The sequence below is a fragment of the Orcinus orca genome, chromosome 12 (genome assembly GCF_937001465.1).
Source record: "Orcinus orca chromosome 12, mOrcOrc1.1, whole genome shotgun sequence".
Taxonomy (NCBI): domain Eukaryota; kingdom Metazoa; phylum Chordata; class Mammalia; order Artiodactyla; family Delphinidae; genus Orcinus; species Orcinus orca.
In genome coordinates, this window is record NC_064570.1 from 37,766,150 (window position 1) to 37,784,998 (window position 18,849).

At 33.7% G+C, this 18,849-nt stretch overlaps 1 protein-coding gene across 16 annotated transcripts in view; it reads left to right on the top strand.

Moving 5' to 3' along the window:
* TRDN (triadin) overlaps nucleotides 1-18,849 on the top strand; it is a 380,671-nt gene that overhangs the window by 109,495 nt on the left and 252,327 nt on the right. For 15 of the 16 annotated variants that reach the window (XM_049695261.1, XM_049695255.1, XM_049695257.1 and 12 more), the window contains exons 6-8: nucleotides 1,216-1,269; nucleotides 4,690-4,749; nucleotides 13,055-13,237. In XM_049695261.1, coding sequence (XP_049551218.1) covers nucleotides 1,216-1,269; nucleotides 4,690-4,749; nucleotides 13,055-13,237 — 297 coding nt within the window. The remainder of the gene's footprint in view (nucleotides 1-1,215; nucleotides 1,270-4,689; nucleotides 4,750-13,054; nucleotides 13,238-18,849) is intronic. The other variant, XM_049695258.1, reaches the window with a different exon arrangement.

The window sequence follows — 18,849 nt, forward strand, 5'->3', positions numbered from 1 at the left end:
AAAGGCTACTCTGAAACTCAGAAAACTCAAAATATAAGTGTTCAAGACACTATTCAGGATATTAGTGTAATAATATTTATAATAATAATATGCCCAAGAAGGACATCATAGTCCCACTTTTGAAATGGTCTCTTTCCCCTTTCTCCTTCCTACTCCCCTACTAGGTTAATTTCTTCTCATCTTTCACATCCTTAAATATCATTTCTACCAGCAGACCTTCCCCAAGCACACAGACTAGATTGGGTCTCATTTTATACATTGATATGCTACCCTGAATATTTTCTTCACAGCAGTTATTCTAACTGCAATTAACTACCTGTGGGATTATTTGTTTAGTATCCATCGTCCATTAGCTTGTTGACATCATAATGATAGGGATGAAGTCTGTCTTGCCTAGCGAAGTCTTTAGCACATAGCTGGTGCTCTTTCTATATTTTCATGTAAATAAATGATAAGTAGGGAGTGTAATATTGGATAGAAGAAGATGGGTAAAAGGAATATTTAATAGGTAGGATTGCAAAAGCTTGGCAAGTGGACAAAAATGAAAAATAAAAGATGAATCCTGGATGAGTCCCAAGTTTCTAGTTTGGATAATTGGAGGTACCATTAATAAGAGCTATGACTGAATTATGGGGGAAGATTATAACTTAAATTTGAGCCCTACTATATTAATTAATTGAATCATAGCTCATATTGAATTAAATTTTGTTTTCTTTGAAAGGGTTTGGTGTCATTCCAGTTTCATTCCAGTATATTTTCAAAACCTACTTGCATGGAAATCTCCTGTAGAAGATAAACATATACTATCTAGATTGAGTGTTCTTTGCCTCAGGTTCAGAAGATTCTTTCTGTATTTTTGTCTTCACAGTTTTGGTGTTCCTCCAGTATTGAGCTGGGCTTCTTTGGCAGATAGCATAATACATTTTAAAACTTTTCCAATTCATTAAATTGAAGTTAAAGATTTGGAAAAGTTGAGGGGTAGTCTTTGCAATCAGACCTGGTTTTGGTATGAGTTTGTCCTTGGTTATGAAATAAAAATAGAAATTTAAAATATCTATAATTATTTTAACATTTAAACCTGTGTAAAACCTCATGCTAGTTAAAGAAAGATTTCCAAAGGCAGTAGATAAGTTTTTGACATCAAACACTGCCATTCAATCATCTTATCTTTTATTCTTTTTATTTAAATGAAAAATATTGTGTATTTCTTTCCAGTTACACACAAAGAGAAAGAAAAAGACAAAGAAAAAGGAAAACCTGAAAAGAAAGGTATGGAGTTATTCTTATTGTGGTTTTTTACTCATTGGTCTGTCACCGTTTGACCATTTCTTCTTTGTGTCCAAACTTAGATGACCATGAATTAATTTTTAAAAATTGTATTATGATAATTTTCCTTAGAATTGAATGTGAAAAGAACAATTTCTTGGTTGAAGGAAATAAAATACTTAAGACTCTCAAACTGTTACCAATTTACTTTCTGGAAATGTATCAGTTTTTCCCCTGGCAATTCTGAGATTGCTTTAGCCAACAATGAGGATATTATTTCAGAAAATAATTGCCTATTTGATAGGTAAGGAAGTGTACTTTATTACCTTAACTTGCATTCTGTGATTATATATTAGACTGGACTTAAAACTGTTTTAGTTTTTATTTGTTTAGAATAAGCAATGCACACTCATTGTTTAACACATAAAGGTACCTTGCAAAAAGCTTTCTCCTGCCTTGCCCACACACTCTGATCCCATTCCTTATCTACCGACACATACACACAGTAAACCGCTTTTATGAGCTCTATGTGCATCTTTTCAGAAATTCATTATGCATTTAGAAGACAATATACATTATTGTCTCTCCCTATTTTTACACAAAATTTAGTCCTATGTTCTGTCTTTATAACAATGTACCCTAGAGATCTTTCCATATCAGTAAATAGATATTTCCCTCATTCTTTTTAAAAAGCTGCATAGTATTTAAATAGAGATATTTTCTTCCACTATATCTTTTAATTGCTTGTTATTTGTAGATTGAGGGATCTGAATGTGATTTTTAGTGATACATATTTCTTGTATAACTCTTCACACTCACTGCCCATTTCTCCTGATGATACATGTATGTGTCATTTGGGTGTACATCACTGATCTGTTACGTTTACAAATATATTTCTTTTTTTTTTTTTTTTTTTTGCGGTATGTGGGCCTCTCACTGTTGTGGCCTCTCTCGTTGTGGAGCACAGGCTGCGGACGCACAGGCTCAGCAGCCATGGCTCACGGGCCCAGCCGCTCCGCGGCATGTGGGATCTTCCCAGACCGGGGCACGAACCCACGTCCCCTGTATCAGCAGGCGGACTCTCAACCACTGCGCCACCAGGGAAGCCCTACAAATATATTTCTTATATAGTTAGTTTTGTAGTTAATGTAAGGGTTTCTATCTGTGTGAATAAACATGTGTGAGTGCATATGTGTGATATATGTATGTGTTTTAAGTTCTTAAGTTTTTAATGGGGCTAGATATGTTTATATTTTCTTTTGGTATTTTCTGCTCTTGAGTCTTCATCCAAGGATTAATTCAGTAATTACTAATATTCCTCAAGTTTAAAAAATTAGGCTTATATTTCACATTTAACTTTAATTCATCAAAAATCTATTTTAACATATGATGTAAAATAAAGTTCTAACTTAATTTGATTGCTCTTGTTTTAGAATGGATCACATCTAGGATATTTAGGCTAAATTTCAGCTGATTTATGTATCCACAATACACATAACCTACTGAGAAATTTTATTTTGTGAAACATTCCACTTAGCTAGAATGTTTTACAATGCTTAGGAATCAGATGAGTTGAAACATGCTTCATTCTTCCTTACTCTAAACTCACATTTGAAAATATGAATTACATAGTTGTTCTTTTATTAATGTTTATTTTGTGATAATATCCATGAATTTCAATACAGCCATCTTCTTTGTTCTAGAAACAGGTGTCCATTTCCTACCTGCTATTGACTTATATAGAATTATCGGCATCAGGTTCTGTGTACTCTGACTAAATGAAATAATCTGATATTTCTTGTGATTTCTTTCCATCTTTACAATGGCTAAATACTTTTCATTGAAAAATAATTGAGAATTTGTTGCCCCTAAATTATACATTTGAAGGAAATTTGTCCAAATTCAAAAGCAGAAACAAAACACTTGTGTCCTTTTATTTACTGTATACCAATTAAAGGAGTTTGCTTTTTATGAGCTAAGTTATACTGTAGCCCAATGACCTTGAGTGAATTGTGCCCTCCTTCAGCGAATATTGTCCAAACTGTTACTCATAACCCCAAATGGTAGTGGAGATGACTATGGGCCAGGCTGAGAGGTGGAAAGGCTGAAACCCTGGAGGGGAAGGAAACTGCTGTCTTGGTAACTCTGCAGCCGCCATGATCTCATGGACTTCAACTGGACATTGTGCCCTAAGCTTTCTATGAGGCTTACATCATCTTTCCAAAATTCTGGGGAAACCATTCATAGACTGTATTTTAAAAGAATAATTATTTAAATACATATTTTAAGCACATCATTTTCCTTTTATAATACAAGTAAAACTGATTGACATTAGTATTTGTATTATATAGTTAGAGAAATGAAAATAATTAGGGCTCCAATTTTTCACTCTAATAATTTGGCTCTTTCCTTAACCCAACTATTTTAATTAAAATCTCTTATCATTTAATTTTCCATAATTTCTTTAACTCTCATTATTATTCTCTAATAAATACTATGTAAATGTTGAAATATGTATGGTGATTTGGGAAACTACTAAACCGCGCAGTTTAATACATTTGAAATATGAGGATAACCTGCTCATACTGTTGTACTTCTCAGAACTCCTTTACTTAAACCATTAAGAGACACAAGATTTTACTAGTCTATATAAGTAAAATAGAAGTTGATAAAATAAATTTATATTGTTTTATAAACAATTATTGATTATTGTTATTAATCTATTACATAAACAACTAGAAGGTATAATGTTTCAGGTATCATGTGAAGTACCATTCAGTTAAGAAGTTGCACTCAATCAGTAATCTTTGATGGTTACCTTATAACCCATTAGTGGTTCTCAACCATAGGTGCTTCCCTTAGGAAGTATTTGGAAACATTTTGGTTGTTAAAATGTCATTGGAATGACGGGCATTTGGTAAGTGGGGACCAGGGAAGCTAAGCATTTTTTCAGTGCATAAGACAATCCCTCATACTGAGAAATTGTTCCCTAAAAGTCAGTTGTGTCCTTGTTGAGACACAGTGTTCTTAATCAAAGCTGTAGTCCTGATAGTTATTTCTTTTAATTGTAAAGACAGTGCTTCCTCCTGATAAAATGATGTATCTTTCAACAAATTCTTATAAAATTACTCTCTCTGTTTGTCTTTCCTGAAAGCTGTTATTCTAAAATTCTACTTAGAATGATAACTTTAAACAGGAGGGTGAGACTAGCTTTCAAAATGCTTTCTAAGTCTTAATGCCAAGTCTTTTAAATTAAGTTTTATACAGTTTTTATTAAATTAATAATATTTTATTCCTGAATTGGGCCCATTAATGTCATCAATCTTCAAACTAGCTTATGATTTTGGTGGCTATAATACTGAAGTAAAGAAAATGCTTGAAATCTATTAAGAGTGTATACTAATATAAAATTTTCTGTTAAAGCAATTCACAAGGAAAAAATTGAGAAAAAAGAAAAACCAGAAACAAAGACAGTGGCAAAAGGTAAATTATACTTTTTACTTTAAAAGATTACATTTTGAGTAACAGGTAGCTGGATGATTGTACGCATTCACCATTTCCTTTACATAAAATTTAATTTGGCCTTACACTTAAAATTTAATATCTAAAATAATAATAAAACTGAATACTTAAAATAATAGAGCATCTCCAAATGTGAGAAGAAAATGAAGAGCTTTCCCATATGTGGGGGGCAGAATTTTGGTCCCCATTACCTTCATCCCTTGGTGGCATCCCCTGAGCTAGGTTACATTACATGGTAAAAGGAGTTTGCAGAAGTAGTTAAGGTGGATCTAAAATACGGGGATTATCCTGAATTATCCAGGGCTCAGTGTAATCTCGCGAACCTTTAAAAACATAGAGATGGGGCAGAAGAGAAAGATTTGAAGTGTCAGAAGGACTTGGGCCCTCACTACTGGCTTGGAAATTGAGGGAGGTACATGGAAAGTGTGAGAAGGGAATGAATTCTGCCAACATGTTGAGTAAGTGTGGAAGCCAACTCTTCCCCAGAGTATCCAGTAAGAAATGCAGCCCAGCTGACAACTTGAGTTTAGCACTGTGGACCCTAAGCAGAAAACCTATTTGAGCCACATTATGGCAAGACTTTTGAACCGTGGAAACCAGAAGATATTAAATGGTTGCTGGGTTAAGCAGCTAAATTTGTGGTAGTTACTATAACAAGAGGAAACCAGTGCAACATATCTGGTTTAGAGTTTGGATCAGTATTACACCTTGAATTTAATTTTAGAACACTAAAATTAAGGATTTCTTCTTCCAAGAAGGATAATGCATCAACCTGATCAATATTTTAAGCATTGAGGGCCTTAACTGTCTTGATAATACACCAAAGAAAAAATCAGTTAGAATATCAATGTAATGTTATAAACTTTGGAAGATTACATCAACTAGTTTTTATTCTAAGTTTGTCTACAAATCGTTTGATGTTAGAAAAATACAGGTTCTGATAGTTCAGTCTTATCTACTAAATTCAAATTGCTTCCTCATATTTTATTTATATATATATTTTATTGAAGTATAGTTGATTTATAATATTGTATTAGTTTCAGATATACAGCAAAGCAATTCAGTCATAAATATATAAATATATTTTTCTGATTCTTTTCCATTATAGGTTATTATAAGATATTGACTATAGTTCCCTGTGCTATACTGTAAATCCTTGTTTATCTAGTTTTTATATAGAAAAGTATATCTATTAAATCCATACTCCTAATTTATCCCTCCCCAACTTGCCCTTTAGTAACTATAAGTTTGTTTTCTATGACTGAGTCTGTTTTCTGTTTTATAAATAAGTTCATTTGTATTATTTTTTAGATTCCATATATAAATGTCATACAATATTTGTCTTTTTAATATTTTTATGTTTTAATTTTAATTAAAAAATTTAATGTTTTTTATAGAAGTATAGTTGATTTACAATATTATATTAGTTTCAGGTATACAACATAATGATTCAAAATTTTCATAGATTATATTCCATTTAAAATTATTATAAAATATTGGCTATATTCCTGTATTGTATCCATGTACCTTATTTACTTTACATGTAATGGGTTGTACCTCTTACTCCCCTACTCCTATCTTGCCCCTTTTCCCTTCACTCTCCCAACTGGTAAACTACTAACTTGTTCTCTATATCTGTGAGTGCCCCACGTTTTGTGTTTTTAATGTCATGTTTTACATTTTCATGCTTATACCTTAACCATTTATTGCAGTTATAGATGAATTCATGAGTTTTTTGTCTTTTAATCTTTGTACTAGCTTATTTAAGTGGTTGATCCACAGCCTTTACTATACATTTGCCTTTACTAGTGGGATTTTTCTTTTCCTATCGATTATTATTTCTTGTAGCTTTTTCTTTTCCACTTAGAGAAGACCCTTCAATGTTTCTTTTAGGGCCTATTTAGTCTTGATGAACTATTTTAGTTTTTGCTTTTCTGAGAAGTTCTTTATCTTCCTTCAGTTGTAAATGATAGTCTTGCTGCATAGAATATCCTAGGTTGTAGGTTTTTTACTTTCAGCACTTTAAATATATCAGGTCATTCTCTTCCGGCCTGCAAAGTTTCTGCAGAAAAATCATCTGATAGCCTTATAGGGATTCCCTTGTACGACTCTTTGTTTTTTTCTTGCTCTTTTAGAATTCTCTATCTTTAATATTTTCCATTTTAATTATGATATGTTTGGATGTTCATCTTCTTTGGGACCCTCTGTGCTTCCTGTACCTGGATATCTGTTTCCTTCTTCAGGTTCAGGAAGTTTTCAGCCATAATGTCCTCAAATACATTTTCGACCCCTTTCTCTCTTCTCCTGGGACCCCTATGATGTGAACACTGGGTTGTTCAATGTTGTCTCAGAGGTCCCTTAAACTGTTCTCATTTTTTTAAATTGTTTTTCTTTTTGCTGTTCTGATTGGGTGATTTCCATTATTTTATTTTCCAGATCTCTTACGCATTCTTCTGTATCACCTAGTCAGCTGTTAATTCCTTCTAGTGTGTTTTTCATTTCAGTTATTATATTCTTCAGTTCTGATTGGTTCTTTTTTATATTTTCTAGTTCCTTGCTAAAATTATCATGGTGTTCATCTATTCTTTTCACTAATTCAGTTAGCATTCTTATTACTAGTGCTTTGAACTCTTTATCTGGTAATATTTATCTCTGATTCATTTGATGTTTTTTCAGAGTTTTTCTCTTGTTCCTTCATTTAAAACAAATTCCTCTCGCTTCTCAACTATCTCTATGAAATTAGGTGAAACAGTAACCTATCCCAGTCTTGAAGGGGTGTCTTTATGTGGGAGTGCCCCTATAGTCTGCATGTGCCAAGTGGCTTTGGTGGGAGGGCTGAATCTGATATGAGCATGAGTCTCATCTTCCCCCATGTTGTGCAGGCAGCTCTCACCGTGGTAGGATGTGGAGCTGGAGATGGAGGGTCTACGGCCAGAGCCAGGTGTGAACCTGGGCTTCTCCTCTGTTCAGAGGCTAGCACCCCCCTATTGGGGACTGGATCAGGTCCCAAGTTGCTGGAGGAGAAGCCCTGATGTTTGGGACCAAGCTGGCTCTGTTCCCTCTAAGTGTGTGCTCTCCCTGCTCTGGGCATTGGCACCTTCAGCACAGAGCGGAGCAGTGCTGCAGCAAGAGGGGCTGGAGTGTGTACTCAGCATTATTCAGGGTGCAGGCTGGAGTGGTCCCAGCACCCCAGTCAGAATTCTGGTCCACTCCCCATCTGCTGCCTCCATAAGTGCCAGGAATGACTGCTGTCACCCAATTAAGATGAGCCGGCTCTATCCTTTATAACCATGCACTCTCCTCAGCTGTGGCAGCCTTTGCCCTAGGGTAGAACTGCACCACAGAGCAAACTTGGCTAGAGTGGGTACTCAGCTTAGGCTGGGGCATGAGCTGGGGTAGTCGCTGGAAACCGGCTAGAATCTCAGACAGTTCAGTTTGCTTCCTCTGCTTTGTTTCAGGAGTAAGTGAGCATGTGTGTACTCTTCCAGAGCAGAGTCTAGGTTTCTTACAGCCCTGCTGTCAGTCCCACTGGTTTTCAAACCAGCTAAGGGGACTGGTACTCCTGGTGTCGGACCCGAGGACTGCTGTGACTGATATGTGTTTCGAACTGCTCACTCCCTAGGGGGTTATCTGCAAGCCTAGTTAATCCTTCTCCTCTTCTGTGTCCCCTTCTAGAGGTACAGGTCACAACCTAATTGCTTCTCTTCCTACCTGATTTTGTGTGTATCTTTCTTAGAGGCTTGGTTGTAAAAAAGTCTTTCTGCCAGTCTCCAGTTCGTTTTCAGTGAGAATTGCTCCACATGTAGATGTACTTTTGATGTGTTCATGGGGGCAGGTGAGCTCTGTGTCCTCCTACTTGGCCATTTTATCTCCTGCTCCCTCCTCGTATTTTAAAATATAGGTTTTACGTGATCAGTATATTTTAGAAATCTAGTATATATTCAAGGGTCTAAGCATGTAGATAAAAATTGGAATGTATTTTCAAAATTTAATGTGTTTATCTACACAATGTAAAATAATTAGATATTTGAGGCAGGTATATTTTTTACTAAATGTTTCTGTGAGGTAACCAAACATCATTTTATTGAAGTTAAGATGGATGAATTGAAACTTAAAGCTAGTAGGGATGTTAGAGATTATCCCAATTAATTACCTAACTTAACAGATGAAGAAATTTACTTCTGGGGAGAGAAAACAATTTGTCCAGATTATAAAGCTAGTATGTAATTGAACTAAGACAAAACCCCAAGTGAGTATAAATCAAGTATTCTTTCCAAAGATAATTAAATAAAGTCCTTCAAGCATCCATTATTCCTTTAACAAATATTTACTTAATACTGTATTAATTATTTCTTTATGTGTAAAAAATTACCACAAATTTAGTGGCTGAAATCAACACACATATATTATCTCACAGTTTCTGTGGGCCAAGAATCTGGACATGGCTCAACTCAGTCTTCTGCTTTACAGTGTCTCACAAAACTGAGATCAATGTGTTAGACAGAGCTGCAGTCCCATCTGAAGTCTCAGCTGGGGAAGAACTATTTCCAAGTTCATTTAAATGACTGTTGGCAAGATTCAGTTCTTCAAGGCCTGTTGCATGAGAGTCTCAGTTCTTCCTGGCTTTTGGCAGGAGACCATCCTCATTTCTTGCCACATGAGTCTCACCAATATTGCTGGCTTCATCAAACCCAGCAAGAGCAAATCAGCTAGCAAGAGAGCAAATTAGCTAGCAAGACAGGAATAACAATCTTATGTAAAGTAATCATGGAAGCCACATACTGTGGGTTAGCAGCAAATTCATAAGCCAGCCCATATTCAAGGGGAGAGGATTATACAAGGGTATGCATACCAGAAGGTGGGAATCATTAAGGGCCATCATGAGTCAGCCCAGCCTGCTGAAAATCACAAATACTTTAATAAGAATATAAGTGAGAGAGAGAGAAAGTTAAGCAACTGGTAGTTCCTTAATGAATGAGAGTTGAAATGGGTTATTTCCTAACTCCCAAAATGTATAGTATGTTAGTATGTTTATTGGGTAATGCGGTTTCCCTACTTTAAGACATTTTGATTCTGGTTCAGATGCTAACAGTTATTACTAATTCCAAAGTTGGATCAAATATGCTGATGTCATTCTTTTGGTTAGACCATTTGTTTTCCATTTGATAAAAGTCTTAAATTAAATGTCTCCCTAAACTGAGCTGGGTGATTTGAACATGACAATTCTTTTTGCTTTTTTGTTCCTAAATGAACTCCTAAGTGCAGATGTCACTTAAATTCTTTTTGAGAAAAATCAGGAAAAGTATTTGGTACAAAATTTAAGAACACCTACCCAGGTTGATAAAAATAAATATAAGTTGGGTGTTGCTTTAATTTTATGGTATTTTCCACATTATAGCCACATCATTGTTGAGTTCTCACCCATTTTTGTTTAAATGTGAGGCAACATTATCTGTTTCAAAGATGAAGATCACTAAAAATGTCTAAAATAGATAGAGAAAAATTTGTTATTTTTATACTTAAAACCACTGATAAAAATGAATTTGTTTTTTAAAAAAAGAATTTGTTTTAGATGTAGTCTTGTGTTTAAGAAAATTACCTTTACTCATTTATAAATTATAATGGCACTAAAAGTAGATCTTAATTTCACATATCTTTAATTTCATAGTACAAAGCTAAGGTTAAATCAACTGCTACCTACAAGAAGTAGCTAGGTGCCATTTAGGGTAACCAAAATAATAATTTCACATATAAAAAGTATAAGCAACAAAACAGTTGGCAAATTTTCCAGGTTGTTTCAAGCCCATTTCTAAACACATATTTACATATGTAATCTATATGTCAGTATGTTGTACACATGATCTGAACATAGTGAAACAATTACTGTTTTCTCTTCTTGATTGTTCATTCATAAACATGAACAAAATTGTTCATTCATAAACATTTATTCTTTGTTTTCTCTGAAAAAAGCACTGTGTTAGTTAGACATTATGTTGCTACAAAAATGAATAATATAGTTCCTATCCTCAAGTTGCTCTCAGTATGGTAGGGAAGACAGATATGTGAACAGCCATCTGTAATACAAGATAAATAGTAGGGAATAACGTGTACCTAAAAAAAAGTTGAGACAAATTTAATCTCGGGTGAAGAAATGATTAATTCCAATGGCAGAGTCATTTGCTGCATATGAATTTTGAGCACAAAGGGATTTTATATGTGTGTAAAATATGAAAAACATAGACAGTATAGCTTGGTAATATTTGACATGTGGAAAATACATGAGATATTTTTTAAAAAAGAAAGTAGCCTACTGGAGGAAGAAACTTTTGGAAAGATGCTATGAGAGGAGAAATGATGAAGCCAGATATCAGAGGGTTTTGTGGTTTTGTTTTGTTTTCATATTTTTTTAATTGGGTATCACAGGATTTTAGTCAGCTTTCCTCAGATAGGAACATTGTCCTGCCAATCTTCAGACCACTGGCAGCAGGCTCTGAGCCTAGGTCATGCTAGGCTCTCTGGAGGGGTTTGTTAGGTGAACATATGTGGATTGTATGACTCTGAGGTGCTGTTGGCCATCTCAGAGGAACTTTCTCTCCAAGCAGAAATGAATAAATATTTTGGTGTGGGGTCCTGGAATGATGTTGATTTAAAGTCATTTGCACAGAGCTGATGGTTTCAGTCATAGAAATGTATGTGTCTGCTGTAGGAAGGAGCAGAAAGCAGTAAAGGAAACTTAGAAAAGGTTTAAAGAAAGTAGAAGAAAATCCCCAGTTGACTGTAGTCACAGAAGCCACAAAGATGTTGGAAGTTTGTGGAGTAATTGGGTGATGCTTCTATGAGAGTTTTATGGTCAGTAACTTTGGGAAACAGTGGGTAGCATAATCTCCCTCCTTGAAGATTCTTAATGCACGTTAGCTTTGAGAAATTCCATAGTAAAGAAACCAGTTTAGCTTAAGTGTTTCCCAATTTATTTTGATAGAAATATCCCCTACCCCTAACACAGCATCAAGATTTCCCTGCGAAGTTTAACAGTGCTTTGGGAGGTGTGAGTCCATTCAGTTAAATGCAGCACCACAGGTGATATTGTGGTTTCACAAGCATCAAGCATTAGCATTTTCATTCTTCTCTTTGCAGGACTTCATAATATTATCTTGTCTTAGTCTCAAATCCTAGCTTAGTGTACTAAAGTCAAGAGACTTGATTATAATATTTTCATCAGATTCTTCAACATGAGTCACAATAAAGGCTACCCATTACATGGGCAAATGACATTAGAGGGTCCAACACTATAGTAGACTTACTATGAAGTCTAGTGATTATGTGTGATCCCATAGAATAAATAATGTCCAATATGCAACTTCTATTACAAACACTTTCCACAAATATGTACTATATTATTATTGCTTTTTTAAAATAATTGAAAGATTTGCAGACTGATTAGTTCACATTCCCAGTTCCCTTCCCCCCAATACATGTAATAATATCAGAATAAAATATGAATGTATAGAATATATGTATATGTATCATAATTCATATATATTCACATATATGCTAATTTATAGCACTTTCTGTTTTCTAGGATATATTTAAGGGCTTTAAAAGTCACCTGAATTATTATTTTTCAATTAAGATAAGCAGGAGCCAACATCTTAATTTTGCTCTCTTTCCATCGCTTTAAAGTCACATCATTAGAGACTGAATGTCTGAGCTATCCCTTAATGGATTTTATTGTTTTGTTTCTATTAGTCATTACCAGTGCAAATAATTTTACATTTGCCTTCATAATAGTTACCTTTAAAAAATATTGTGTTGACAATTCAGTTTCTTGAATGACTTTTAAGATATTTCAGTTGTGGACAAAAATGATCATATCATTTTAAAAGGTCTCTTATTGGGCTCTTTGGTATGGACATGGCTTTTCATTGAACATGTCTATATATATACTTCCCTTCAGAATCCAAATGCTTCCTTGTTGATATACTTAGTTCCTGACTACCTAAAAAGTAATGTTTTCATGTACAAATTAAGAAAGAGTCCAACTTTCAAGTTAGTTACATTTTTTTAGTAATCTAACATGCCACTTCATAAACTATATAAAAATCAAATGATAGTCACAAGTATTTATGTCAGTGACACAATTGTTTTGTTTTTCTGTTCTCTTTCTTTTAAAAGTGTTCTTAACAACCAATGAAAGATGAAATGCTGCATTGGTTAAATATATATATATATATATATATAAAATTCAACTTTTCTTTAACTCATACAGAAGAGAAGAAAGCTAAGACTAGAGAAAAGACTGAAGAAAAGATTAAAAAGGAAGTGAAAGCTGCAAAACAGGAGAAGGTGAAGCAAACAGCTGCAAAAGTAAAAGAAGCACAGAAAACATCACCTAAGCCCAAAGAGAAGGACAAGAAAGATGCTGCAGTGGTGTCCAAGCATGAACAGAAAGGTAAACATTCAGAGGAGGTGGCCAGAGGTTCTAGGAGAGTATTGGGCAAGAAACAGATGCAGTGAAATTAAAAACTGAAAAAAGACCAAGATCAGACTTTACGTGGGAGTAAAAGACTTGTATAAGTGAATATACCTGAAAGGAAATACAATAATTTGGGAATTAAAATTTGTTTATAGAAATACTAAACTATGTTCACATACCTAAAGATGCATTTTGAAACATTTTTAAAAGAGGATTTGAGTTAGTATCTGAAGTTATTTAAAGGACAAATACTCTGTCCTTTGTGTACTCTTTGAAGAACAGCAATGCAGGAAACTGACAATTCTCAAGGAGTTTATTAAGGGGTGTATGTTCAAATCATATAGAATAAGTATCATAAAAAGTATCCACACATTCCTGTAGCTCTGCAAGAGCATATAATTTAGAATATACATTGAATTATTAAATCCAGTTTGTCCAGTGACTAAATTTATCACCATAGAAAGCTCTGTATCTTACATATTGTGCTGCTTTTCAATAAGAGTGATGTAAAACTTAACATCCGTACTTCATAGAAATAGAGCATTTACATGGAGGTGGAATGTAAACCTGATATTCTTTAAAGAAAGGTGCTTGTAAGCATAAAAGGGTGGAGTTTTAAGAGGTCAGCTGAGGGCTGTATTGTCACACATCTCTGGCCCTTGTTGAATCTTTCCTTCCCTAAATCCACTCCTGGTTCCAAGTTGCTACAGTCCTGAGCTTCCCCACACAGAATGTGGGATCTGCTCTGTATAGACTATTCCTATAAATGTTTTTTAGGGGTGTTGCAAAATAAAATTTGTCCTTATTCTGAGAGTTTTAATAATTTTATTTGAGGGCTAAAATTAAGGAATTGTTTCCATAAGATTTGCATTAAAGAAATTAAAAATATTGTTACTGAGTAAGCTATTTGGACAGTGAAACTGATAATTTTCCCCACTATAAGGTAAAAACAAGATATGAAATTTGCGATCTATACTCTTTTTGTTTAAGATTCTACATACAGGTGAAATTATATGGCATTTGTCTTTGCAATTCACTCTTGTATATTATCTTTGAATCACTTTTTCCCCTGAATTCACAAGTAATATTTGGAAACATTTATTTATATGAGGGAAAAGTTGTATTTTTTGAAAATTATTTTAAAAAGGAAAAGAAGGAAGGAAAGAAGAAAGGAAGAGATTTTTTTTGTAGTAGTCCACAAAAATTTTAATTTAACTAATTTTCTTTTATTTTAAAGTAATACTGATATTTAAAGCATATGAGTGATTAAATCTTTGGAGCCCAAAAACCTTTCTTCAATTTTAAAGATGATTATATTGCCTTGAATCAATTAAAAATATTAATTATCATCTCTAACAAAGCTGTATGTTATTTATGCAATAATTTGGGTAGGAAAAATATAGTAAATAAAGAGAAAATATTTTGAATAGACTATTTTATTGTGATAGAAGACAGGAAAATTAATCTTCTGATTCACTTATATGCTTATTTAAAATTATTATCAAGATCCTAAAATACTTTGCATTTTAGATTGCCTTTTAAGAAAGAAAATAATCACACAAAAAAGAAAATAATCACATGAAACCAGATTAAACGTACCAAGCATATTTTTATTTTTTGTCCATAAATACAGTATGTAAAAATTCATTCCAGTTATATATGGGAGTACCAAAATACTTATCTAGCAGCTAGGAATATGAGTACACTTTTGGATGTTCATTTTTAGTATCTTAGTTATTTGGGGGCCATATTTTATTGATGAAGACACATCACTAAACTATTTCCAAATAATATGTCTGGGTCACATATACTATATTTTATTCCTATCAGTAATCAGTATTGAAGATAACATTATATTACCTTTCCATTTTCAATCTACTGTTTTCATTTTCATATCAAGAGCTATTTATCTATTAAAAGACATTCAGATATCACTTAGAGTTAAATAAAAGCACAAATGTGATTTTTATCAGCTAAACAAATGCATTTGCTAAATTAAGGCTCTCTATTGAGATCTACCATCAATTAGATAAATGTATTATTAGGTAAATAATGAAAATGTTACCTCAAATAGCTGATCAGACACATAAATATGTCATTTTAAAAAATTTAAGCTATGATTTAACAGCATTTGTTTATTAAAAAACCTAACTGCATTATAGTTTTAACTCAAACATGATAAAGACATAGTGCTTTCTAAATAATCTACTTGTGAGGTGACTTTGATTTTGAGACTCTTGTATTGATGATTTAGTAAAATTGTTGAGTTGGTTCTCCTTTAGGCAAGGGATTATTTATTTGCTTAGCTTAAGTTAGACCTAAAGAATTTGACATTCTTTTCCTATAGATTTCTAATAGTTCTTCTTAAATAAATTGCTTCTATAGGTCTTTTATTCACGGGACACAGATTTTTACATGCAGCAATACACTTATTGGCAATTATTTTATTATATAGTATACATGCATATACATTCATATATGGTTATTTTTAACATTGTATATATAAACACTATTTCTACTAAAGCATCAGGAATAAGATTCATATATTTGTACGTGCCTACTGTAAACTTAAACACACTCTAATATATTACCTAATCTGGTTTTTATGGACCGTTCTTAATCTGTTTAAAGTAGGGTAAGAAGGGTCAGCACGATCAAGCATTGCTCTCTGATTTTCTGATGGTCTCTGGCAAATTTGTGGGGAAGGAAAAAAATCAAACCTCCCCACTGCTATGCTCATTCTTTCTTTTCTTCCTTCTTATTTTTTTTAACAACTGTTTGTGGCAAGCAGAGAAATTGTAGCTAATGTGAATCTGCCATAGAGCACCAGACCACATATGCCCCATTCTCATTAGAGGTTTTTTAAAATTTATTTTCTGTTAACATCCTACACCCTGAATGCATTTTCTCTCAGCTGCTACTCCACAGGGAATACCAATAAGGCAGCAGCTGAATGACATCCATCACTGGTCCCTGAGGATCAGGAAGGGGAGAGATGGACAGCATGTGGTATTCCTAGAAAGATGTTCATTAGAGGAAAAAAGTAATAAGAAGTGGTGACGAGATATGAAATTACCTTATGTGAATTATTGTCACATAATAATGAAAGAATGATAGAACAGTTCAGATTTTCTTTAGGAAAAAAATGTCCTGTTTGAATATTTGAGTTGGATTTAAAGAAGCATTTCTTTAAAATGAATTTTCCAAAATCAGGAAGACTTGGTTTTGCTTTATCCTTAGACAGATGAAGCAGACACACTGGGGACTGCCCAACACATACGTGCCTAGAGTTCTTACACATTGTTAAGGTCAACACACAAGACAGGTGGAAATGGACATCCTAATTTAAAATATTTAAAAATTCTTAACTTTGGGAATTCCCTGGTGGTCCAGTGGTTAGGACTCCATGCTTCTACTTACTGCAAGAGGCACGGGTACTATCCCTGGTAGGGGAATTAAGATCCTGCATGCCTGTGGTGCAGCCAAAAAAGAAAATTCTTAACTTTAAATTTTGTAACAATACTCTCTATCTTCCTATTGATATGTTGGTGCCATTAGAATGCAACTTCACAGCATTATTTAAATATAAAAGAAACCTCCTACGTGGTGTAACTCAATTTTCTAGATTAAAAATATTAACCTTCTTTGAGTTCATAAGAGATTTTCTTTTTTAAATTGGAAACTTGTAGGACTACTGGTGCATTAATTAAACAAATGACTTTGGATCCAGAAAATATTGGTATAAGAAATATAAGCATTTTACTTTGGTAATAATTTGGTAATAGCATCATTACACTCTTAGCATTCAGTTAAAGAAGAATCTCTGAAGCATGAAGATTTTAATTAATTCAATAAACTATTCCACATGTTATGTATATAAACATTCTATCACAGCTTGGGGCAGAGCACAATATTTCATTTTGGGGGATAGTCCGAACCCTTCAAATTTCAAGAAGTCCCTGCATTCTAAACTTCTAAGGTACATACTTTCTCCATTGCTGTTGCTGAGGGCTATGATACCACTAGAAACGTTGTGAGAAAAGAAATTTTGAGCAATTTTAGATCAATGATTCTGAAAGTGTGGTCTAATCTGATTCCTATTCCTCTGGGGAGTCGGTCAAAAATGCATATTCCTAGGGTCCAGACCCATCGAATTGTAAGGTTTTTTTTTGCATGACTAGGCCAAAAAATCTGCATTTTAACAAATTCCTCATCTTTTTGATATTTAAATTGCCCTTTGAGAACTACTTCTAGAGTTGTAGGAAGGGCACATCTAAAATAATCAGTCACATTAACTACTGAAACAAAGGAGAAAGCCTGCTGATTTTAGGAAGTCCTCCTTGCCCAACCTCAAGTTTGCCATTTAAGGGAAATACAGTTTTTCATCTTAGAGTCAAATGGCTCATTCTACAATTTTGCTAAGGAAAAGGTTTATGCCCAGAAAAGAGAAAATACTCTCTACCTTCATCTTCTCGCCTGTATCATAGGATTCCCAGGTCCTGGGATCAGAAACCCCTGTTATAACTGCCAGTACACTGAGAAGCAAATAAATTCTTGGGCTGATCCGAGAGCTAACTCCCTCCCACTCCCCACCTCACACATGGGGAAGTGAGACCCAATTCAACAATCAAAATCCATGCAAATTTTTGAAACTTTATGAGTTTTGGCCTACTCATTTAGGTACTAATGAAAAGAATTATATTTTTACACCTTCTGCAATAAGTACATTTTTTTCAAAGGTGGAGTCTCATAATAAAATGGATTACTCTAAAAATACTGTAAATACTCTAAAAACAATGAGGTTTACAAAAATCCTTGTGTGTGTATTTATATAATAACAGGTTTCGTTATTTCATAGGTTTGATATACATAATTTAAAGCACTTAAGGGTATGTCATGTTGTATAAATTCAATAAACTCTCTTGATCCTAAAGCTGCCTTTGGATTTATTGAATTAATAAGATGCCTATTTAGAAACATTTAACTGTAAATCATTTTGAACAAGATGCATTTAATAATCTGCAAGCTTTAAAGAAGATACGGTAAAGCTTATAGAATGATTCATCAACTGAAATTTGGATTGGAATGACCTCGGCAGAATCTAGAGTTATATGAAAATTTAAAGTTCAGTACAATGTCTTTAATTTAGAAGGAAATGAAAAAACGAACTCCTGAAATAATTTTTGACAAAGTCTGCCTTAAAAGCTCAAATCCTATGTTGTTTCTCTTTTTTTTTTTTTTTTTTTACTTTTTCCATGGACCATATACTAATCAAGATCATAAGATGATCTTCTAATAAAGATTACCCGATCAATTACCTTAAGAATCATGTTATTTAGTGCTGTAAGTCTGTTCTTCTGGATTTCCTCTTCTAATTGAAGAGAATCTCCACGTAGAAGACCCCTGACAAGTTGCAAAGGGGTTAGCCCTCCTGCTTGCCTTTTCAAGAAACATTCTGTGGCTTCATTTAGACAATGAGGTGAAGGGTTGGGAGTGAATATTTGGTAAAACATTCCAAGTTGGAAACAATTTCCTCTTGTGAAACTTGTTTCATTACTGGAAGTATATATACAGACAATGAGAAAAAT